At 42.1% G+C, this 26491-nt stretch overlaps 1 protein-coding gene across 2 annotated transcripts in view; it reads right to left on the reverse strand.

Moving 5' to 3' along the window:
- The window catches only part of NEBL (nebulette), a 341920-nt gene that overhangs the window by 207060 nt on the left and 108369 nt on the right, over positions 1-26491 (reverse strand). For both annotated transcript variants that reach the window (XM_032425493.1, XM_032425494.1), the window contains exon 3: positions 15253-15337. In XM_032425493.1, the coding sequence (XP_032281384.1) occupies positions 15253-15337 (85 nt within the window). The remainder of the gene's footprint in view (positions 1-15252; positions 15338-26491) is intronic.

Genomic DNA, 26491 nt, shown 5'->3' on the forward strand with positions numbered 1-26491 from the left:
AGTCAGTTAATCAGGTTTGTTTCCCACCCGACTCTCCTGACTGACCTCCCACACGGTCCTGCTGGCACTTTTTGGATGGGACCAGCTCTAGGGTTATTATGCTCATGCCTACCTCATGTCTTACTCCTGTTCAATTGTCTCTCTGCCAACTCATGTCTCCGCTGTTCAGCACCTCCCCTGTCCCACAATCATTCCTCTCGTGTTGGTTTCCCTAGTATTCCTTGAAAGGGTCTTTTGTTACAGTACCATGTGATAACATGCACATTTGAACCACTTTCTGAACTAGATTGTTCTTCAAAGACAGAAATTATGACTCTTCCTTCTGTATCCCTCGTGGTATCTAATACACAGCTCTGAAACCAACTCTACTCAATCGATGATTATTGATTGAGGGAGATGTCATGGGTTTCCTGCATCGACTTGGGGTGTACATATCCTGCTGTGGAGATAAAAGGTTCTCAGACAGGGCCTTTCTAATCCGAATAGTTGTTGTCTACACAGGTACAATCACATGAGCAATGTAGAAAAATGGTCATGTAGTTCTTATCATTGAACTACTAACCTTCCCTGCAATTATTTTGACATTTCAGATAAAAGGGTTGGGGGAGAAATGTGGGAAAGGGGATAAATCTCAGATATCTTAAAGAAATTTTCAGTTTTTGTCTCTATTAGGAATGTTTAGAAATAAAACAAAAATTGTCCAAAGAATCAAGAATTCTCAAAAAAACTTTGCATCATGTGTGCATTCCAATTTTACTTCTATAGCTACAAACAACAAAATACATCATAACTTGAAATTTTCTCTTCTATGCATGTATATACTTACTCTGTTACATTAAAAACGTTTGAATTTGACCATCAGATTGTTGATTCTTCAAACCATTTTTGTCCCTTTCGGACCTACACTGATTTCCTTATAGTCCAAAAGAAATTGTGCGTGTTTGGTAGTAACAAGTTTTCTCTTAATAAAATCTCTTCTAAAATGCAGGCATTGCTAATGAACAGAAAGATGAAAATAAGGGGCACCTGGGTGGCTCAGTCAGTTAGGCGGCCGACTCTTGATTTTGGCTCAGGTCATGATCTCAGGGTCCTGGGTTCCAGCCCCAAGTCAGCTCGGTGCTCAGCAGGGAGTCTGCTTGAGGATTCTCTCTGACCCTCTCCCGCTGCCCCTCCCCTTGCTTTCGTGCTCATTCTCTCTCTCTCTTCCTCTCTCTCTCTCTAAAAATAAATAAAAAGATGAAAATAAATAAAAAGCTATTTCAGTATTAGAAAAATTTTTATAAAAGCACCTGCTGAGTCAAATACCTAAATGTCTTAAAACTGAATTAAAGAATCCCTCCTCTTATCTCTATTCCCTTGACCTGGAACTGGAACAATGCCATACGCTTTCAGAAGCCTAGTACAGCAGCACAGAACTCCAAGGATCCTGCCTTACACATGCAGGTCAATCCTATAAAGCAGCAGGATGAGAAACCAGTGAACGCGGGCCAACTTCCACATGGCAAGATAGCCAAAACCATACAGAAAAGGAGTTCAAAGATATGGAAAAGTCTTGGTAAAATTCTGGGGGTAAAAACGCCAGAAGGCCTCATTATTTGAAACCAAATTTGATGGAAGCAGCTCTCAAAATTCACCTGTATAAGAATGACAAGGGGCACTTGGTAACAGTGAGGATTTCTGAACTCCCTCTGGGTGGGTCTGGGCCCACAAACGAGCATCTTCAACATGCTCACCAGCTAACTGTGACAAAAGAAACCCCAATTTTGAGAGATACTGATATATAGGAAGCACCTCACACACTTCTTTTTCCTCTAAAATCTTCTCTGTGCTGTCCTCTCTCAAGGTCTTTGGGCATTTCTGAAGAAAAGCTAGACAATTAGACAATAAGATATTTAATCAAGCAAAAGCAGGAAAATCAAGATGTCACTCCAAACAAATTCTTAGGTTCTTATCAACATGAGAGCAGCACCTATGCTCTCCATTTTACACATCCACAACCAAGTAAACAGAAATGTAACAGACGAAAGGGAGGAAGCTCAAATGCAGCTGCAAACAGTCCCTGTTTTATACACACACACACACACACACACACATACACATGCACACATACATACACACCTACAGACATGCATATGCACACACATATACATACACACCTAGACACAAACATATACATGCAGACACCTACACACTTAGAAACATATGCATATGCACATACACACACATACCTACACACATGCACATACACACATATACACACGTACACAAACGTGCACACACATCCACACACATATACACACCTACACACATGTACACACACGTACATACTCACGCATATGTATACACACACACCTGCAGACATACGCACATGCACAGTTACACACACCTAAACACATGCACATGCACATACATACACAAACATACATATACACATACACACATGTACACATGTGTGTGCGTGCATAGACATACATGTACACACACGTACACATAGACACACACACACACAAATGGTTCAGTTCTCTATTCCCCAGCACAAAACCTAGTCTACACATAAAAGAGACATCCAATAAGAATTTGTTAAAAACCAAATAACTTTAGAGCAGTAAGTCACAGGAAATTCATCTAATAAGTTAGCAGGGAGATCCCCGGCTGGACAAATGGGCCAAGTAAGTCCCACCAAACTGAACTGAAAAGCTCTAGTGTCACTGACTATGAAAGAAGTCGAAGAATGTACTGTCAAATGCATATCAGCAAATATGCTTCTAAATCATTATTTTATTTCTTTTTACATCTACCCACATGTATGTATATACATATATACAGTTATATGTATATACATTTTTTCCTCTTGGTTTGGCTCAACCAGTGTTAACAGCTAGTATATATTAGTCCATATTTTTCTCCCTACACATATCATCTCCATCAGACATATGCAAATACAGACATAGATATGCATACACATGCACACAGGGAAAGTTTTAGAATTTATACACTTTTCTCTATCTGTATTTCTTATTGAACAATACCACATGGACATTCCTACAAGGCATCTGGTCTACCTCTATTTCATTCATTCTAATGGCTGCATGATATTCTAGGGTATGGATTATCATAATTTATTCTACTATTACCTTGTTGATGGACTTTCACTATGTTTCCTGGTTTTTGCTACTATCAACAATGCTGTCCCAGAGATCCTAGTACATATGCCTTATATGCTGATGATTTTGTTCATACAACAGAGATTCCCAGGAGTAGAACTACTGGATTAAAGAACATATGTATTTTTAAGTTTTAGCACTTATTGCGAGATAGCTTTTTTTAAGGCAGCGACATTTCACATTTCCAAAAAGGCTACTATTTTAATCAAGATAAAATAAAATTGTGCTTAGAAGGCAGGGAATCCATTATCTTTCTGGGACAATCCTCTAGTCTCTGTTAACCTCTAAACTCATCCAGTCTTCTTCTTCCCATTGGCCAATTTGGCCACTCCCCCTAAAGCTTGGGACTCCAATGGCCTTCACTCTCCCATGAACGGCCTGCAATTATGTTCTAAAATTGACATATTTTTGCTTTTGTACTTTTTTCAAAAGAGAAATTCAATGGCTTTCATCAAATTTCCAAAGGGGCACCTGACCCAAAAAGGGTTAGGAGTCTCTCCTTTGGAGTCTGGAGGATAATAAGAGGGTTGGGTATTGTAGATGACAAGATTTAATTCTCTCAATGACAACCAAAAAAAAGTGGATTTTATTAGAGAGGTTTTCCGGTGTCCATAAAATAATCAAAAACATTTTTCATCCACATTATTTTAAGAAGAAGCAAGCTCTACAAATAGTTTATAAAAGGGCATGGGTGCTTAAAAATGGGGCTGGGGGGGACATGGGTGTTGGGAAACAAAAAACAGAGAGAACTATTTCCAAAACCGGATAAAAGGTCATTTCTTCTCCAATATATTGTTTCTCAGAGCAGTTGATATTTGATCCATGTAAGAGAGAGTCATTCTGGGCTTCCTTTCAAAGAAGGAATAAACATTTCACTACAGTGAGAAGAGAAAGCTAAATGGGGTACAGAAAAAATAAGAGTTCACAGAATTTAGGAGATCTTTTGAGGAGACTCAATAAACCCCTCTAAGCCAGGAGTTGTATCTTTCCTCGGTCGCTTCTCTGCCCCCAACTGGGGCTGGCTTCTCTCCATACACCCTCACCTTGAAGGCAGGCAGTATCTGAGCAAAGGAGGTATTCAGGAAGCATCGATTAAACCAGTAAGTAACTGAAGCAGCTTTATATGAAATTAAATTACAGGAAATATGGATAAGTCCTTAAATGAGATTTCTTTGCTAGTAAAAGTTTGAAATCAAGAATACCATGATTTTTCTGGTTAATGGCAAGAAAGAATTAAAAGGCATCTATCGGGACCCCTGGGTGGCTCAGTCGTTAAGCGTCTGCCTTCGGCTCAGGTCATGATCCCAGGGTCCTGGGATCAAGCCCCACATTGGGCTCCCTGCTCCGTGGGAAGCCTGCTTCTCCCTCTCCTACTCCCCCTGCTTGTGTTCCTGCTCTTGCTATCTCTGTCTCTGTCAAATAAATAAATAAAATCTTTTTTTTTTTAAAGGCATCTATCTGTCCACCTCTCAAGAAAGTGTCTGATTCTTCATTTTTTTTAAAGATTTATTTATTTATTTGAGGGAGGAGGGACAGAGAGAAAGAGAGAATCTTAAGCAGACTCCGAGCTGAGCATGGAGCCCAATTTGGGGTTCAATCTCACAACCCAGAGATCAAGACCTGAGCCGAAAGCAAGAGTCAGACACTCAACCAACTGCACCACCCAGGGCCCCTAATTCTTCATTCTCATTAACTCTTGATTTTCATGAGATTACTTTGTATCATTCCTACTTCATTCATGCATTAACACTCTCATCATCAAATGGTATAATATAATCCTGACGGTTGCTTAGCATGGTTATTAAATAATAACCACTAAATTAATAAATCCCTGGCCTCTAGTTTAAAATCTAAAACAAGGGACAAAGATGAAACAGGTATTTAAAAAAATTAAGTTAATTAACAAACTACCGATAGAATAATTAACAAACTACCATCAAAATGGATAAAGCGTGGGCACCTGTGTGGCTCAGTCGTTAAGCGTTTGCCTTCGGCTCAGGTCCTTATTCCCAGGGTCCTGGGATCGAGCCCCACAGCAGTCTCCCTGCTCTGCGGGAGGCCTGCTTCTACTTCTCCCACTCCCCCTGCTTGTGTTCCCTCTCTCGCTGTGTCTCCCTCTATCAAATAAATAAAATCTTTAAAAAAAAAAAAATGGATGAAGCTGTAACTGTGTTTCTGCTTGTTATGTTGTGGAATGAGTGGTTTGTCCTCTGAATGGGCATATTTTGAAAAAGATCTCATTACCTCACTTCCAGAAATAATACTATCTCTGTTAGACTTTTTCACTTTTGCTCTTTCTGAAAACATATGGAATGACTAAAAGACACAGGAACCTCAAAGCCAATTTACATGATGGGAACACAGATTACGATGGTGCATCTGTTTCAGTGTCCAGCAGTGAATTAAATCATACTTAGCCACTGATAACAAATAAAGAAAAAACACTCCATGATTTCTCAGCCTTTCAGGATTTCAAAGAGACTACTTTCTGAACATTGTCTTTCCAAGTTAGCTTTATTATATATGTGTATATATGTATGAATATATATGCATATTACATACATATGTATATACATGTATATAAATACATGCATATTTTATATGTGTGTTATGTGCATGTATACCTATACATATATGCAATATACATATACATTTTATATGTATTATATATAGTAATATACAGTACATATATATATCTAAGAGTTTAAATGGTATCCCTCTAGAGAGTAAAAATGTTCTCGAATGAAAAGTTTCAGAGCCTTGGCAATTACCCAATCCCAAGGAAATCTTGTTAAGTATATGTTCTCTGTGCAATAGCAGAAACACAGTGAAGAATTATTTTAATTTTAATTTTAATGATTTATAAGCATTATAGCGATTCTAGAGATAAAGAAAAAAGACTGTATAATGGCTCTAAGATTGGCTATTTAAAAACAGGTTAGGATCCTTGGCTTCACTCTCCTTCACTTCTTTAGCTTAAGGAAGAATGTGAAATTTGGTATATTTGGTTGTTTGATGTCTAAAAGTACTGTGTGCCTGGGAAGCTAAATCTATAGCTGGAGATGCTTGTTAGATTTCCCTTAGTAGATATTTGCAGATTATAGATCCTCTTGAAGTAAAAACAATTCCACATAAATGGAAACTCAGTGTGTCAGTCAAAGGGAGGCCAAAACTTCCCTTCTAGTTAGGAGCAAATTCGTGTTCATTTAATTTCTGACTTACCATCATCTTGACCCTTGACTTCAAAAATCAAAAGAGAGGCAGGGTGGGGCGCAGGGAGGTAGGGAAATTCGAATTGTTCTCTTCAGACATTTGGGGATGAGAAACACTCCATTAAAAGAGCACAATCAATGTTTTCAGAAGCCCAAGTAGAGATCTCATTTGAGAATACAACACAATGATTGTTCCAAATAGGAGCTTTTTAAAAGAATGAAGCCAACAGAGTCCTCCTTCTGCACAGCATTCAGCAGGCCAAATTTCCATGTTTACAAGGCCCCTGCAGAATCCCAGTGGGCGGCCCTTCTGAAGTCAGTGGAAGCTAGAAGCGAAGTTCTGAGATAAAGTGAAATAATAACTAAGCCAAATAATTTTTGATAAAAGAAAACACAAGTACTTTATGAGAGTCAAAACACTAGGTGCACAAAGAAAGTCTACTGTGTGCTGCTGGCTGCCATCAAGAGGTCTTTTTTTTTTTTTTTTAGATTTTATTTATTTATTTGAGAAAGAGAGAGCGTGTGCATGAGCAGGGGCAGAGGGAGAGGGAGAAGCAGACTCCCCACGGAGCAAGGATCCCAATGCGGGGCTCGATCCCGGGACCCCAGGATCATGACCTGAGCCGAAGGCAGACTCCCAACCGACTGAGCCACCCAGGCGTCAAGAAACCTCTTCTGAATCCAATACCGGACTACAGATTTGGTTCTGTTGCATGGTTCCATGATGAAGCAGTGATTTTACAGCAGCATCCTCCATTCAAAAATACATGATTAGGGAAAAAACATATTAATAATTAAGAGTATTGAGAAATATTCAATCTCATGAAGCTACTAACTGAATGAAAATGGGACTGCTTTAGATGAGCCTCTCTGTCCTGAGCAGCCTCATCTTTCACCCTGGAGCGACCGCTTGAGCAACTCAAGATGGTAAGGCTCAGTGGAACAAATTGCTTCTAGAAAGGACAAGGAGGTGGTAAAAAACAAATAACACTGTAGGGAGAAAACACTAATGGTTAAAGTCCAAAAGCTACCACATAATCAATCAAAGCCATTCAAGAAAACAATTTAAAATAACAAAGCATAAAGGAAGTGAGCTAAAATAACTAAGACACTTCCTAAAAGTATACTAATATGTACAGTTATTCTAGTTACTTCTATATAGAAAATTTGAGAAATAGAACTAAAGATGAGACTAGTTGCTATCAGTGGATGGATATTATGACTGTAGCTATTTTTGTCTTCTTTTGTCCTCTGCTATCTTTAAAAATGTTTGGTGCAAAATTAGACATATCTTCCAACGTGAAGCTGATTTGCGCATCAACTTTCTCAGACCTATGACCTTCAACGAGTATCTGAGATTAGTCTGGAGAACAAGCTTTTAGAGGAATAGTCAAATGAAAGGGAAGGTCTGACAATTATTATTTTGTCAGACAAAAAAAGAATAGCAATTCCTTTTCTTTAAGTTCTTTTCATCTTTGCTAACCTGAGATGTTACTGCAGAACATTTTTGTACTACAGTCAAGATCATTATAACTGGAGGGAATTCTAAAAATCCTCTAGTACAACCCATTATGTTATGTCCTGAAAAGATCAAAGGTCAAGGGTACCTAAGTCACACTTGGTGGGCAGAGGCAGGACTCGAACTGAGATCTTTTTATGGCAGGCCTAGTGCCCTATTTTACCAAATAAAACCAAAGGTTAGCAATTTACTTACAATGTATTCAGATGCAAAATAAATGTCTATTTCCCACAGCTGCTCTGCTATTCCTCACAAGTACCCATCACACTAAAGAGGAAGGAACTAACTTTAGTCGCAGCCATTAAAGCAAATCCATTCGATGATTTAAATAACTTAGGTATATTGAGATTTTCTCCTGCTTCCTGTCTCCGCTCCAATATGGCATTCAAGCGTGTGTGAGCAAGGAGTGAAGGAAGAGGGAAGTCTTGAATCCACTTTCACATTTGCTCTTTCTCTCTTCTCGCTTTCGCCTCAGGGGTATCTCCTTTTCCGCTTGATCACTAGCGCCCCCCGCTGAAGGCTGTGGCTGGTGACATCATGGTATATTCTCCCCCTGGCTCAGAAAAAGCCTGGCAGTACCGCCTGTCAAATCCGTCCTTCCTCGCTGAGATCTCCGACTTCTCCCCACCTGCATAAGCTACCCCTGGGCTGCAGGGACACGTTGTTTTGACAGTGGCAGCTTCCCAGCAAGTACCCTCGGCATTCCTCTGCAAGATGAGCTGGGACTTCCATCACCTTCCATGCCACATGAGACACTGAGATGCTAGGAAACACAATTCAGGTTCTCTCCATGCCTACCATGCCGTGGAGGCTCACTGTTCAGGTGGGAAGAAGTCGGGAGTATGTCTTGTGGGGTGGTCCTCTCTGCGTCTGGCTCTCCATCCACCTACCATGCCTCCCCACCTCTCCTCTCGGGGACTTCAGTCAGAAGAGAAAGGGGGGTCATGTTTCCAACTGATTTTTCTGCCTTCTTCCTCCAATCTACTGCGGCCAAAAAGGGATGGACCGTCCTCTTTACATGGGGACCATATTTTATCCTTCTCAAAGTGGAGTTTACTCATCACCTTCCTCTAGAGCCGTAAATATGAGGTGGTATGGCAGAACATGATTTATAGAAAAGAAAGATGAAAGACACATTCATTGAAGAGTGTTAAAATAGTCTCCTCATCATAGCTGTTATGGTCATGATCCCAGAGCCACAACTTTGATAGCCTACATATCCAAATGCCTCATTGAAGGACCAGTCATCTGATTCAGGCCCACAGAATAATAACAAATAACCTGTAGGCTGGCCACCCAAAGTACAGGAATCACATCCTCCACCATGAGCTGTGGGAATGATGGAAAGGGAGACAAGATGAGCCAGGAAGGCACCAAAGAACCAGTATGCTGGGAGCCCAGGACCAGATGGAAAGAATATGGGTCCTTTCCGGAGGCTGAGGAGTAGAAGGCCAGGCCCCTGTGAAGAAAAGCTCTAAAACCCCCTCATGACACAGCAAATCAAAACATCTTGGTTATTTTGCTGTCTTGTCACAACTGACGTTTTTGTCTCTTACATCATTTTATCCAAAAGCAAGAGAAAAAACAATCTGACTTGTGGGAAATCATGAGGGTTAGAGTTGACATCTGCACAGCATGTTATGTTCCCTGGAAGAAATGTGCCACATCAAGTGAATTAATATTTCTCCTTTGAAGTTCTTACTCCCATTCATCCCTCCCTATATGGGAAACATATCTCTCATCATTTTCGCAGCCTCGAAGCCCTGCTAAGAAACACGTCGAAGCTTCTCTCCATGAACTTTCACCCTCACAAACATGAGAAAGTGCTTATCGCAGGAAGTAAAAAGCATCGCCATAGGATCAGAATGGTGCAAAATCAGAAGATGGGAACTATAAAGCTGCCAAAATTGGGTTCAAAGAAAAGGGAAAATAAAAATGCACATGTGGAAGGCTTCTCGCCCAAGAATACAAGAATTCCCAACAAAAACTACCTCGAGATAGTTTTAGAAGGTTGAGGTTATCAGATGAGATAAGGAGTGGGAAGAGGACCCAGGGAAGAGCAAAGGAGAGTCAGCTAAGTTCAGGAAGTGGAAACCAAGAAATTGGTGGGCATTTAGAAATGGAATCCACAGCCGGGCGGGAGGCAGCCAACCCGACTGAGACCTCGTTACTCATTTGTCTGCAGAAAAGTACTCGGGCCTCCAACTCCCTGAAAATGTTTTAAAACATAATTAAAACCCATACCGCTCTCTCTGCAGATCTTGTCACAACTGCAATGTTATCTTTTATTAATTTTTTATTACCATCCTCTCCCCAACTAAACCACAAATCCCCAGAGAGTGAGGACTTTACCTGGGTTTTGTTCACTACAGTGTCCCCAGTGTGGCCTGAGATTGGTGCTCTGTGGCAGGTGACATGTAGGTCAGATTTACGGCTGGGTGGGGGCCCTCGGGATGGGATCTGAAGCACCCAGAGGATGCTATCCAAGTATCTCCCCAACTGTCTTTCCAACAGTTCCCGAGTCAGAGTTTCATTGCTTTGAAGGAAGTCAGTCTTCCTTCAAAGTCTACCTAACGCAACATGCTTTAGATAGGTAGTTAATACCTTACTGGATGGCTAGATGGCAGATAACTGAGAGAAGTACCCTCCAGAAATGCACCCATAGAATGAGGAGGTGCAGAAAAGTGCCAAGGGCAAGCTGGAGGACGAGAGAGCATGCACAGCCTGACCTCCTTGAGCTTCCAGAGGTTTATATTAAACACGTGTCTTCATATGCCCCACAAAGACGTCTAACGATTATGTTCCCTATAAAAAACCACGTTCCTTCTTCACACTTCCTGCTATCCTAGATTGTATTCCCTGTGAACCATGTGTTTTATGCCTCCACAGAGACACGGAAGATTAAAAAAGAATCAGCGCAGATTACAAAATGAAGACTCAAAGGTTGCAGGATGATTTGTATTCTCTCCATAATCATTTTCCATCTTTCATCTTATCAGCACTCATAAATTACACACACTCCATTTAAGAACACAGTGAGCCCAAAATCTCTATTATTTTCAGCATGATTGCAAACAGCTAAGCCAATCACATAAACAACTAAGTGGGGATGCAGTTAACATTGCGTCCTCGCCGTGAGCAGTATTTCGCAGAACTCTGCCCTACAGAGGGCCAGGGTTTCTGAAGACGGTCACCCCCTGGCCCTGGGAGCAGGGAGACAAGAAGCACACGGACGGGGAGCAAACAGGGGTCTGGCTGTCCCTCGTGTTGGCCTCAACGACCCCACTTAGTTCTCCTTTTACAGAGGCCTTCCCCTCATCATGCCACCGCTTTAAGAAGTCTGCACACCCCTGATCCAGGCACTCAAAACAGCTGTGCCTTTACTTCCAGAAAGAGTATGCTACACAGCCTGAAAAAGGAAACGTTTGCAACAGCATGGTATTAAAATAATACATCCAGAAAATGTTTCTCCTAAGGGGCTTTTCATGTCACTCAAATGTTTAAACTTTAGGGATTCCCCAGCCTACAAAGAGTTCGTGTTCCAGTTTAGTTTGTAAGGCAGGGCTTTGGAACTCCCGGCTCACTTTCCTACAAAAAGAGGATATTACACCGGTCTCCAGGCTTGCAGCAGTGACAGCCTGATGCCCCACAGGTGAACTCTAATGTTACTAAATGCCACTAGGAGTCGAGTTTTACTTTTGCTCCTTGAAGAGTGGGCTACTGTGGGCCAGTGGGGGCGCCCAACCACTATTTACACTGTTTCTGTGGAGCAGTCCATCCCGTGATCGTGATGAAGAGAGAGTTAGTGACAACGGGGTGCTTCCCCCCTAATCCCACCCCCCCAGCTCAACTGCCCGGTGCCAGGGCAGTCCCTGTCCCACCGCAGCTGGTGGCTGGCCAAGCAGGCGTGCACCTGTTGTTTGTAGGCGGGAGAATGCCTGGAAACCACTGCCTACCACCAGCTCAAAAAACTAACTCATGGTTTGCTTGTTTATTTTCCAATATTTCTCACCATTTTATTATGACAATCTGGCACCTAATATAAATCCCCAAAAAAAGCTTGAGAGGGTTTAACACTTAGGGAAAGAAAATTCTGGCAGTGTTTACAACCCTCTCCAAAAGACAGGGGGAAAAAAAAGATAAAGGAAGAAAAAGGAGAACATAACAATGCGTATCTATAAATAACTTTTTAGGTTGAACCACAATTTGGTTTTTGTTTTTCCTTCATTTTGGCTCATTTGACAAGCTAATGAACTGAAAGAAAAGAACTAGCTTTAACCAAACAATGCTAAAAGAGGATTTCAGAATCTCCAAACTTAGGAGCAGATTGGACTCATTTAGTATCACGAATTATTACAAATAAGTAAATAAAATGTTAATAGTTGATTTTCCACCAAAACTTTTGGGCTGTTCAGATTTCTTGATGTCAAAACACTAAGGTACTGCTCTGCCACAGAACCAAGTTATTTAAAACGCTAAAATTAAATCAATTGCCATTAATGAATATTACCATTTGGGTAGATACCTTTCTATGTCTTTGCAAAAGCAGAAATGCTCTTACAGAAGTGTTTTCATCTGTCACCCAGAAAAATACCACTGCTAATAATAATGAGGAAGAGGAGGAGAAGGACTTAAGGACTGACTTTCATACTTTATGCAAAATTCTACCTTTGCATATGCTGCACTATAACCTTGCACTACAACTATTTGCTTATGGATCTCCTTTTCCAGGTTCCTTCTGAATAAAGGGACCAGAGCACTGGTTAAGAGTGTGGGTAATGAGGGTTCACAGATGTAGGTTCTATTCCAAGTTCAACTCCTTACTAAGTTTGCAAGGACAAGTCATCTAAAGTCTCTAAAGGTTGAGTGCTTCATTTAAATAAGGATAACTGGGGCGCCTGTGTGGCTCAGTCGGTTAAGCGTCTGCCTTCGGCTCAGGTTGTGATCTCAGGATCATGGGATGGAGCCTGTGTTGGGCATGCTGCTCAGTGGGGAGTCTGCTTCTCCCTCTTCCCCTCCTTCCCCACTCGTGCTCTCTCCCTCTCTCTCTAATAAATAAAATCTCTTAAAAATAAAATAAATAGGGATAATAATCATAAATACGTGTCTCACAGGGCTGTTTGAGATTAAATGGAACAATATGTGTAAAATTCTGTGCCCAGAATATAGCAAGATTGATGATGATGATGACGCCTTGATATCCTCAGTTCCCTGCACAGTTCATTGCAAGGGTACATGGTCAATACGTGTTTCTTGAATTGAGTTGAATTTCCCCATACTATCTGTCTGAAGAAGCCCTACATTTCTTTCTAGAGATGACACTGGAACAAAATCTGGAGGAGGACCCGATGCCTTCACCTGACCACTGCTTGGAGACCCCACAGCACTTTGTGCCGTCCTGCATCAGCTCTGTCCCACCAGCCGATCAGCACCTTCTGAAGCTTGCAAGCTGCTCCGTGACAGAGAATAAAATCAGCCTTTTGTAAAACAGTGAGTTCCCTTTCTCTTTGCATTTCCACAGCCAGGCCCACACGCGGGAGGAAAACAGTAAATGCCTGTTCCTGGTCCCAGCTCAAGGCACCTGTCACGACTAATTGAACCCAAAGGGAGCGGTATGCCTTCCAAGGAAGGAGACAAGTGTTTAAATCCAATCCGTTCTCAACCTTCAAGACTCCACTCAAATCCACCTCTAGGAGGAACCACCGACCAGTTCAACCCACACCCATCCCTCCCTTTGGGGATCCTTATTGTAAATGAAAGAGCGCCGTCCGGGGGTGTGGGGGGAGGTAAGGTTATGTTAGTCTTGTTTCCTTACACACCCTATGAGCTCAGTGAAGGGAAGCTCAACTAATTATGAATTCTTTTGCACAGAACAAGGACATGTAATAGGCAGGAAACAAATATTTGATCGCTTGATTTAGGTCTGTTTTCCAATGTGCTCGAAGTACTTCTCCAGAATTATCTAATTAATCCTAACTTGATGAGAAGAAAGGCATATTGGATCTGCACAGGCTGGAGCCAAGTCCTGGCACCCTCCACGGTGTGAATGAGCAGGGGTGTTCTTGTCGGCTCTGCAACACTGCCTCTCCTTGGCCAGCACTCAATTTTTTGAACTAATGGCTTAGCACACAAGAATTAGCATTTTACAAAACCAAAAACTAACTGCCAACCAAGTCTTCATGGTGTTGTTAACCGACAGCAAACTCTACTTTGAGTTCTACTTCCTTCAACTAAATGGATTGGGAAATGGTCCCAAGACCCCCAGAAAGAGGGTGGAGGGAACCACAATGTCCCCTGTGAACACATCAGCTTGCACAGAAATAATGAGATCCGCTACAACTAGCATTTGCAAAGCCTATTAGCCAGGTTCCTCTTTCCTTTGCAGATTCTGCAATTCTCCTTTTTTCATATCAAGGATTTTCAGGGACCCTAGTAAAACTAAAAAGCCTTCAGAGTCATACAATCTGTTAGCTTTCAAAATGCTTTCACACCTCCCCACCCAAGATAGGTAGACCAGATAACATAGACGGTCTCACTTTCCAGAAGCATAAAGAATCAGAGGGGCTGGCCCCAGGTCCCAGCCCATGAGCAGCAGAAGGGGGACCCCGACTCAGCCTTCCCTCGCCCCTCCTTGGTGGGGTTTTACTCCACGGTTGACCAAAGGGCTGCAATGTAGTCGTTCGTTGTATTCCCACAGTGTGGCAGGCAAGGTAACTTCTCTGAAAGAGAGAGCCCTGTGTCTCTTAAGAGATGGGCTGTCCCTGCAGAAAATATTGCCATTTAAATCCCTAGTCTTCACCAGTGTGTTTCACCATATTGAAGGGAGGTTCTCATCCAAAATGGTTGAGTGGGAGCCAACTGTGGTGTTCTAATCTTTGTTCATGCTGTCAGTGTGACATATGAAAGAAATATGAATAAAGTGACAGGATGAAAACAAAGCTCGTGGCTGGTGTGAGATACACAGACAGGGTGTCAGCGCCACACGCACTACAACTGGGTCAAGTTAACACCTCTTCTTTCCCCTACATATGCGGTGTGGAAAAGCTATTTATAAAATGTTTTTAAATATTTAGGACCAAATAAATCAATATTGTTGGGAAACACTTACTCTGACCAGAACTCATTTAGTTGCCCTAGTCCCATGTGAATAACAGAACCGGGAATGTCAGGATGATCCGAGCCCAGGAATAAAACAGATGTGCTGTGCTTTCACGGAGAACGCCCTCCCGCCGCTGCCTTCAGGCTCCACCCCCGCCGGGGACCGGGCAGAAACCGGACAAGGATGAAATCTCAGAGGACTGGCCTCGTGACTACTAGTTAGTACCGATGTAACGAAAATAGGCTTTCGAGAAGTTACCTGACTCTGCAATTCACTTTGCTGTTTCAGGCGAAGGTTTTCAGGCGTATCTGCCACGGTAGTGAAGGACTGCTTTGGGTAGTGTCTGTGGAGAAATTTTTTAAAAGAACATAATTAAAATATTATGTTGTGAAGCGATGCTTTAGCACCAATTGCTTTATCCTTCCCTCCCATCACTGTGGAAAGAGGTGTCTCTCCGCGTGGCTAGGGCCATCTCTGGATCATTATTCTGGGTCCCCTCCCCTCCTCCATCCTCATGACCCTCTATCACCAGTTACCCCACTACCTCCCAAAATTTCAACCTCAGCTTCTCTATTCACTGCTTGCCAACAGCATCCAAGCATGCTCAGGGCTCTCCTAACTTTTACTACCTCTCCCTCCAACCACACACTATTCTAGCCTGTGGAGCTAGACTCTCTTCTCTCCTTCAAAGAGGCCTAAACTCACTGCCCCTGCTCATCTCCTCTCCAACTCTCTCTTCAACACCATGCATTCTGGCTTCTAGCTCCTGCTTCCAGAAGTTTCTCTGGTCAAAGCTGTAATAACTTCCTGTGGACACATGCAACATCTTTTTGTGTTCCTCTCGCTGGACTGCTTTTCCATCTAGAAACATCCTTTCTCTTGGTTTCTACGTCACCACACACTCTCAGCCTGGCTTCTCCCCTTCTGGCTGTCCCTTCTCTGTCCCCTGTGGGTTCCTCTCTGTCTGCCCATCCCCCTTTGGGGTTCTAACACAGCTTCTTCTCTTCTCAGTCTACATCGGGGTGATCACCTGGGTGAATTCATTGATTCTCAGAGCTGTGGGTGATCTCTGCATATATGCTGATTACTCCCAAATCTAGCCCAGCATGTTCTCCTGGACCTCAGATTCACTGGCATTTCCACTCGGGTATGTTCCACACCCACCATAAACTCAACCAGTCTGAAACTCAACTGTCCAATATCCCACCCCATCCCCAAGACAAGTTCCTCCCTCTTATTCACTGTTGCATTTATTAGTGCCCAGTTGCCCAAGCCAGAAACCAGGGGATAATCTTGCCTCCTCACACATTGAATCAATCAATTGCCAAGTCTATTGATTTTATCTAAACACGCCTCGGGTATATTTACATTTCCCTCTCCACTGCATTTTTCATGATAAGCCACATTTTCCTTTCAGGTAGCTATAACACTTGCCAGTTTTGCCCTTCCAAGCCAAATTGCTAAAACAGGCATTTTAAAATGCCAATCTGATTACATTACTCCTCTGAGTACCACTGTTCAATGTCTTCCCAGTGATCTGAGAATAAAGTCCAGCCTCCTTGTAGAGGCCCCACAATCACCCTCTATTGTCATCCTGCTCACTCGCCATGCTCCACCCATGGAGCTCACCCTTGTCTTTCCCACCTCTTCCCCCACACACTGCTCTCCTGGCCCAGAACACTCACCCCTCCTCACACCCCGCTTCTCTGGCTGACTCCTCTTCATTGCCTAGGTCTTGCCTTAGACGTCACTTTCTCCAGGAAGCCCTCCTGGCCTCCCCGGTGTGCCCTGGAATGTACTTTCCTTCCCATTGTAATTCTTATATTCATCTGCATGCTTCTATTGACACGTCCCTGTCTCACAGTACAAGGAAAGTTCTGTGTCAGCAAGAACAGGCTGTCTTGTCTCTCATCAGAGCACATTCAGCACCTACCAGTGTCTGGCTCATAATATGACTTCAGTAATATGTGTGGAAGGAAGAAAAGAAGGAAGAAAGGTAGGAGAGAGGGGGAGAGAAGAATGAGCCATATGACCATAGCACACGGTCAAGCCATAGTAAAGCTTCACCATGTTGTGTGATAGAGGGTCACACACAGGCCCTCCTAATGATGAAGTGAGAGTATCCGCTCCCTCTGTGTGGGGAAAGGTACAAACACTGGTTCATGGCTGCCCCCTCCCCACGCTCAGTCAGTGCGGAAAGTGTATGTCTAGCTGCCGAGACTCTATCATCGCGCTGACAGCCGTCCCTCAAAGAGCCGCCTCCCTCCCTAGCCCCTCTCGTTGGTGATGTCCACTCTGTGCCTCTTCCTGTGGTTTCTCCCAAGTGTTCTCCACCTCACTCTCCTTGTAGAGGCTTCTTTCCAGCATCCTATTCTTGGCTTCCCGTGAGAAGGCTGATGGAGTCAGCTCTTGTCAGTGCAAACAAACTCTGTACGACCTTCCAACAGTTACCCTAGCACTTCTGAATCAGGATTAAAGACATTTTGTAGCCCTGTGGAGTGAGACTCACAATAGGGAATGTACACCATTGCCTCATTTTCCCAGCATCCTTCAGGAATTAAACATCCCATATAAGTAAAGTCTTCATTTAACTGAAGTTAAAACCCCACCACTGCTGGATGCATTTGAACTATTTTAATCGACATCCTTCAAAAATTTTACATTATTTTCCTACCTTCCTAGAGCATCTACAAACCTAATTTAAATGTTGTCATCATACCTGAGGGTCAGCTTCATAGATATTAACAGATCACGATGTAAAGCAGTAGTGCTTTCAAAGTCTACCAAGGTTGGGATGGCCTAGATCATAGGAAATCATGGTGCGTGCCCAATTTCTGGGGTTCGAGAGATCACTTCTCCCACAACACTCGGCCTTGCATGGTCTTCATCCCCTCTGGCTCCCACCTTCTAATCCAGACTCAGAAACTAGACAGTCAAGTTTGTTTAAAACGTTGGTCAAAACTAGTGTTGATTCAAGGGAGGAGGCCGTAGCCCACAAGGTTTCTCCCTCTCCGCACCCTGGAGTCACAGCCTTGGTGGCAGCCGCACCCTTTGGGGGCTACCTCTGAGCTGTGCTCCACCCAGGGAAGCTGGGCAGACAACTTCGGTGTGTTCTGGAATATTTGCACGTCAGTCTTGGACAGCTGAATTTCACCGGACTTCCAAAGGTAGAAACTATGCATTGCTATACTTTAAAGCTAAAATAAGAACGGGACACATGGGTTTTTTCCTAAATACATTCTGTGGAATAAAGTTTCACAGAGATTTTCAGGAGTTCTGCAATGTTTAATTCAAAAGTGTTACATATCTATTTTAACTACTTTGAAAGCGGTAATTAAAACCTACTCTCAAATGTGTTACAGGAAGTTTGGCCCATTGAGACCCTGCTGTGCTACAAACTAACTCCATTTGGGGGCAGACATTGGGGGATAACCTGCTCCTGCCTATTTCTGGTTAATTACAAAGTAAACAGAATTTTTTAAGTAAACATAATTTTAAAACTAAGCAGAATTTTAAATTAAACAGCATCCTGAGATGGCCAAGTGAACTGTGGCGGGCGCGGGGGGCAGGGGGAGGGGGGTGTTTGTAACTGCTTCTCTATGCGCATGTGAAGTTCGTCCACGCCAGGCAAAAATCATTTCTATTTGGATACTAACGAAACTTCACTTGCCACCCATACCTCCCATTCTGAAGTATCATTTCCTGAAAAATAATCTAAGTATTCTCACCATTTGATTTGACAGTGAGAAGAGGTGACAGCTCTGAACTTATAAAGTACATGCATATAAATAAAACACCACCTTTATAAGTCTGATTCTGGCATGCCATACTGAATTCTCTGTGGTCAAGGGCTACACTGGAAGACAAGCAAACAAACAAATTGAAAAGCTTCTGCTGTTTTGGTTTTTTTAGAAGATGTATTCTGTTGAGCTGGTGACCAAAGCAGCAAACCTAACAGACCATACAATTACACAGAGGACGATAAACAGATGGCTGGCAATACTTGGCACTTTTTTCCAATCCTAAAATGTAATGATTCTGTAATGGTGCGTTCATTTGTACATCCTGTAACTTTGTCTAAAGATGAATAACCGGGGGCGCCTGGGTTGCTCAGTCGGTTAGGTGACCAACTCTTGATTTCGGCTCAGGTCATGAACTCAGGGTTGTGAGATCGAGCTTAAGATTCTCTCTCTCCCTCTGCCCCTCCCCCACTCCCTCTCTAAAATAAATAAATAAATACAAATTTTTTAAAAATAAGATAAAGATGCATAATAAGAAGAAATTATCCAAAATTTTGACCTAGGAGAAAAGGTTCAATTTAGTATTAATAACCAAAATAATAAATGCTGGGAGAAAAAAGGAATTTGTATCTGAAACTACTAGGGATCATGAGTAATATAATGGATTTCTCAACACCGTGTCTATGTAGTAACATCCGTCTACACTAATCCAACAATATCCTCCTCTGAAGTCATAGTCTCAACTCTTCCCCACCCACCACACACCTACAGAAGAAGAAAAAAAGAAAACCAGATACAGGAATAAACTGAGGGCCCAATGGTCCCTCATGGGATCATAGGACAGAGAAGCAAAGCATTTGCAAATTAACTGATGGTACCATACAGTTAATCCTAGCTTTTTCCAAATACTGTATTTAAATGGTAGTAGAAAGTCTTTGGAAAATAAATGTCTTGAATAGAAACCTTAATGAAGGTAGATTTCTTCACCAGGCCTATAGGAGGTATATTTTCTCCTTGTCCATATTAGGGGTCAGAATTTAAGACAGAAGGCATTAAGTACCATGAAATGGATGTTCAAAGAGAACCAGGAAAAAAGTAAAAAAAAAAAAATATATATATATATATATATAAAAGAAGAGGTGGATGAATTGGTACATTAATACATTTCCTGGAAATACGGCATATCATACATTGGGAGCTGGTGGAAAGATCTGGGAAATACTGTGGAATGTTTAAGCATCATAAATAGAAGTCTCTTAGCTGAAGTACACAAGAATTGGATGAAGTGTATGTATCAAACTAGGCTGCCAGCCGCAACAAACCCAGATTTCCGTGAAATGCTATAATCAAAATAAAAAGAGGAAGAATCAAGATAATAACAGAAGACAACATCTGAAACAGCAAAGTTAGGTTACAGAAAGAAGACTTCTAATTTTTTTATCTCTATGAGATTTTGCTGATTCGAATAGAGGAAAAGTGATATGCAAACCACTGAGCTGGTCAGAGTGGGAAAAGCAGTGTAAGCAAATTGCAACCTCCACGGACATAGTTAGAAGAAAGAACACGCTGGAGAATGTGAGCATCCAGGACCTCACTTTTTATCCAGAGCCCAGTGGCCATGAGAGCACTGAAGCTAAATTTCCCAGGTTTGGACCTGGATCTTCCACCTACTAGGTCTGTGCCTTTGGGCAGCTTTCTTAACCTCTCTGGCCTCAATGTCCTCATCTGCAAAATCAACATAATGGTAGCACCTCTTAGGCTTATTCCAAAAATAACACCGGTAAAGCATTTCAAACAATGTTTGGCTCATAGTAAGCATTTAATAAAATATCTATTATTAATAGCAATAATATCATTATTACTATTACTACTAGTAGTAGTACTTTCTCTTTGCTCTGTGCTGCAAACAGACTTAACCTCGGTGCCTCCTTACATCATCTATCTAAGGAGGATAATGGACTCCTGGTTCTCTCATGAGGTTGTTGCCAGAACCATGTAAAAGACCTTTATAAATGGAAAAATACTGTAAATGTGAGATATTAATAAGCCACTTAGACATATGAAGGTAAGGTCTTTATGAATCTGTTTATTGTATATCATGTGTTAGCACAGTGGTTCTTGCACAGGACATCTGGTGATAGGCAAGGTCTGGAGACATTTTTGACCATCTGTGGTTTAGGGCAAGTGGTGGGTGGCGGGTACTCTTGGCAGCTAGTGGGCAGAGGTGAGGGATGCTGCTAAACATCCCACAATGCATAGAACAGCCCCCGCACCCACCCCAACGGAGACTTACCCTATCCAAAATTGCCAATTCTGCTAAGGTTGGCAAGAAACCTTAAGTAATAGATGTAAATCTCTAATGTTATAGAAGTCTACTAATATTAAAACTTCCAGCTCTTTCTAACCAGTCTCCAATCTCTGTTTTCATTCTCGCCTGCCTGGCAAAGTCAAACAACCCCCCCACCTCCCCTGAATCCTTTGCCACACTACCAGTCAATCACATCTGTCTGAGCCTTCTCCCTCGTGAGCACTTAATTCTTCCCCCTGTAGCTTTTTGTTTACTTGACCATGTTAAAGTTCCACTCAAACTAGAAAATGTGAGAGCAGAACTCAGGTGTCAGAAGACTTTGTTACTACATCATCATTTCCTTACAGGCCCTGTGCAGAAGGGAGTTAACATAGCAGACCTGAGTGCTGTATTTGAAAGGCCAGCTTAGGGGTGCCTGGGTGGCTCAGTCGTTAAGCGTCTGCCTTCGGCTCAGGTCATGATCCCAGGGTCCTGGGATCGAGCCCCACATCAGGCTCCCTGCTCCGCGGGAAGCCTGCTTCTCCCTCTCCCACTCCCCCTGCTTGTGTTCCCTCTCTCGCTGTCTCTCTCTCTGTCAAATAAATAAATAAAATCTTTAAAAATAAATAAAATAAATAAAATAAAAAAGAAAGGCCAGCTTACATGGGGGGCCCTTGGCTGGTTTCTAAGAACTTGGACTTGGGGAGGGTTCCCACCACCATTAACTGATAAGACTGGGCCCAAGCTGTTTGTACAAACAATAGGGTTTATGCTGAATACTTGCTTTCTTTCTGGGAGTCTGGAATTTGGGTACCTGCCAGGCAAAAGGTGCCTCTATGAAAAACCCCCAGTGAAAACACTAGGAACTGAGTCTCTAACGAGCTTTGTTGGTTGGCAACATTTGACACATGTTGTCATGACTCTTTGCTGGGAGAATTAAGTGCATCCCATGTGACTCTTCTGGGAGAGGACACTGGAAGCTTGTGCCTGCTGTCCTCTGGACCTGGCACCATGTGCCTTTCCCTTTGCTGATTTTGCTTTGTGTATTTTTGATGTAATAAATCACAGCCATGAATACAACTCTATGCTGAGACCTAAGAGATGTTCTAGAGAATCATCAAACCTGAGGGTCTTGGGGATTGCCAACATAGGACCCTTTGTTCCTAACAACACATTCATGAAAGAAAAAGGATAGCAACATTTTTAATATAGTATCTACTTCAAGAAAAAGCAATTTCAACTCTTAAGAACATTTATAAGGTAAAAGTTCTGACCTCACATTATTAAACTGGCTTTTCAGCCCTGCCTTTCTGAATTAGGTCAGGGCCCAATGACTTTGCTTTGGACCATCTTTTCATGCTCTGATCTTAACCAAAGAAGTAATTTTATCCAAGGGCCAGGATCATAACTCTAGTAGATGGTGGGGAAAAGATAGAAGGTTTCAACATAACTTTGAGTATTTCTCCCAGGTCTGAACAACTCCATTGTTTCACATCATTCAAAATTATCTTTAAAGAACAGGAAAAAAAAAATTCAAAAATAAATCTGAGAGAAATTACCACCAGCAGATCATCTATGAATTTACTTATAAAGGATGTACTTCAGCAAGAGAGAAAATAGAACAAGCTAAAATGCAAAGAGGAATGGTAAGCAAATCAAATGGTAAGTGCACGTGCACATGCACACACACACACAGATTGTGTGGAATGATAACAATATTATCTGAGTTTTTTTTTTTTAAAGGAAAAGCTAATGTACTGGATAATCAGATTGAGAAGGTGGTAGGAGAATTTGTATTCTAAGGTCCTTCTATTCTTCATGAGAAAGGTTAGGTTAAGGTTAAAGGAGAAAGTTAAATTCTTACTGAATTTTAGACTGTGCTTCAGCAAATATGATAATATTTTAAGGGTAACCACAAAGAATGGAAAATAGTACATGAAGTCAAGTCCTATAGAAGGGGAAAATCAGATTTTTTTAAAAATACCAAAATGCTAACTCAATAAAATAAAAGAGAAAGAAGACAGAAAGAAAAAGAAGCATAGAATAAACAAGACAAATAGAAATTTAACCACTGGGAGAAACAATTCAACAATCACAAAAATATAAATGGGTTAAAATTGCCAGCTAAAATACCAATAGAGTCATATTTTTTAATTCTACTATAAAATAGCTATGTTTTTGTGAGACAAAATACACTTTAAAAATAAAGGCATTGGGGTGCTTGGCTAACTCAGTCGGTTGGGCTTCCGGCTCTTGATTTCGGCTCAGGTCATGATCTCAGGTCGTGAGATCAAGCCCCACGCCAGCTCCATACTCAGTGCAGAGTCTGCTTGGGATCCTCTCCCTCTCCCCCAGCCCCCACTCACAAGCTCTCCCCCTCTCTCTCTCAAATAAATAAAATCTTTTTTAAAAATAAATAAAGACATTATTAAGAATAGAAACACTACACAGTGATAGAAGTTCAATGCACCAAAAAAAAATCATCCTAAATATAAATGTACCTGATATTAGTCTCAACCAATTGTTTAAAATATGCATGTGCATATGTATATTTATAGAGAAAGGGGGAAGGGAGCATACATGTACATGCCTACAAAATTAATAGGGGAAAAACTGGCATATCCACCAACATGGTGAAAGATTTCAACACTCCTCTCCCAATTATTTCTAATCAGTAAATATATCAAATATGTGGAATTTGGAATTCATGACAATAATACTGGTAATGTCTCGGGGTGCCTGGGTGGCTCAGTCGGTTAAGCCTCTGACTCTTGATTTTGGCTGAGGTCATGATCTCATGGTCATGGGATCAAGCTCCACATCAGGCTCCATGCTCAGCAGGGATTCTGCTTGAAATTCTGTCTTCTCTCCCTCCCACTTTGCCCTCCCCCTCCAGAACCCCCCACACCCCACCCCCACTCACATACATGTGCTCTGTCTCTAAAATAAATAAATAAATCTTTAAAAAATATATTGGTAATGTCTCCATACAGGGGTGGTATTCAACCCACTTAACAACCAATACATGATAGGCACTCATCAATCAGAAAGGTCTCAGAGCATGCTCGACCATGAGTTACTGGCAGGACTCACCAGTGTATACTGCCTCCAAGCACTCCCCTGTGCAGGAAAAGCAGGATGCCATCCTGTGCCATGTGGAATGAGCAGAATAACAAAAGGAAAGGAAAACTCTCTCTGTTGAGATACTGACTCTTGATACACGGATTCCTACTCCCTCTGATAGAGCTTCCCTGAGGATGCTTGCATTTGAGCCCAGATGCAATGAGAAAAGGTAACAGCATGAAACGGGGAGCAGAGAGGCAAGATGAAGAGGGGGAGAGGGAGAGAAGGAGAGAAAGACTGTAACTCCCACCTGGGATCAACCGTCACACGCTAAACAAGAGAAACAACTGCTAACCACCTTCAGGAAGAAAAAGCATTGAGCACAAGGAGCCCAGAGAGCCTCGTGTTCTGCCCAGAGAGGCTTCTAATGGCAAAGAATCAACAGGAAGAACCACATGAGGATACACAAGCCAGGCCCAGCTATGAAGATGGGACCAAACCATCCAACTCTTGAAGGAAGTGGGGACCCCAAAAATGGATGAGATGGAACAGCTTCAGACTGAAATATGAACTAGTGCATTTACATCTGAGTTGCACTGTGTGCTCCCAAAAACTAAAATGTTAACAGATTTGTTTAAGGAAGACCTCCTCCAATGCCTAGAATATCTGAAATGAAGCCAGCACCAGGCTGCCACAGCAAGAGTCAAAAATAGCAGCATACTTTCCTTTGTAAAGGCTTTTGCTGCCTGAGCACACTTTGCCAGACACACCGGAGAGTTTCCCAGGCCATTTTCTTTCCCACCTGGGGCCCAAATCTCAGAAGGCCTGAACAGCCAAAGGCCAAGAGCTAGGCTTCTTCACTCTGTTCTCCGAAGCAAGCTATGTGTGTGCTCCCATTCCTAGTCTTTGGTTAGATTTCATTCCCCGAGAGAATATCTTAAAACTCACAATCATCGAATTAGAAAGAATTTGTTGTTAGTGTAAGAGCCATAAATGAAAATGGCATATTATACGAGAGAAGGAGAAAACCTGGAAGTTTTTCCCTTGAATAAGAGTTCCTATGAAATTTCATAACGATTAATAATGCTCAAAAATAATCCTACTTTCTGCCCAGAGAGGCTTCTAATGGCAAAGAATCAACAGGAAGAACCACATGAGGCTCCATGCTCAGCAGGGATTCTGCTTGAAATTCTGTCTTCTTTTGGGTTATCTTTTCAGGTGTGTAAAATGGCATAAACAAAAAAATTCTCAGGGTGTCTTGGTGGCTCAGTCATTAAGCATCCAACTCTTGGTTTCAGCTCAGGTCGTGATCTCGTGGTTCATGAGATCGAGCCCCACTTTAGGCTCCACGCTCTGCAGGGCTCTGCTTGGATATTCTCTCCCTCTGCCCCTTCCCCCACATGCTCTCTCTCTCTTTCTAATAAATAAATAAATCTTTAAAAAAAAAATACAAAACTTCTGTACAGCAAAGGAAACAGTCAACAAAACAAAGAGGCAACCCATGGAATGGGACAAGATATTTGCAAATGACACTACAGATAAAGGGCTGGTATCCAAGATCTATAAAGAACTTCTCAAACTCAACACCCAAAAAACAAATAACCAAGTCAAAAACTGGGCAGAAGACATGAACAGACACTTCTCCAAAGAAGACATACAAATGGCTAACAGACACATGAAAAAATGTTCAACTTCATTAGCCATCAGGGAAATTCAAATCAAAACTACATTGAGATACCACCTTAAACTAGTTAGGATGGCAAAAATTGACAAGGCAAAGAGACAACAAATGTTGGAGAGGTTGTGGAGAAAGGGGAACCCTCTTACACTGTTGGTGGGAATGCAAGTTGGTACAGCCACTTTGGAAAACAGTGTGGAGGTTCCTCAAAAAGTTAAAAATAGAGCTACCCTATGACCCAGCAATTGCACTACTGGGTATTTACCCCAAAGATACAGATGTGGTGAAAAGAAGGGCCACATGTACCCCAATGTTCATAGCAGCAATGTGCGCAATAGCCAAACTGTGGAAAGAGCCGAGATGCCCTTCAACAGACGAATGGATAAAGAAGATATGGTCCATATATACAATGGAATATTACTCAGCCATCAGAAAGGATGAATACCCAACATTTGCATCAACATGGATGGAACTGGAGGAGATTATGCTAAGTGAAATAAGTCAAGAAGAGAAAGACAATTATCATATGGTTTCACTTATTTGTGGAACATAAGGAATAGCATGGAGGACATTAGGAGAAGGAAGGGAAAAATGAAGGGGGGGAAATTGGAGGGGGAGACGAACCATGAGAGACTATGGACTCCAGGAAACAGACTGAGGGTTTCAGAGGGGAGGGGGATGGGGGGATGGGTTAGTTCGGTGGTGGGTGTTAAGGAGGGCACATATTGC

This window comes from Phoca vitulina, unplaced genomic scaffold (assembly GCF_004348235.1).
Source record: "Phoca vitulina isolate PV1807 unplaced genomic scaffold, GSC_HSeal_1.0 scaffold33, whole genome shotgun sequence".
Lineage (NCBI taxonomy): Eukaryota > Metazoa > Chordata > Mammalia > Carnivora > Phocidae > Phoca > Phoca vitulina.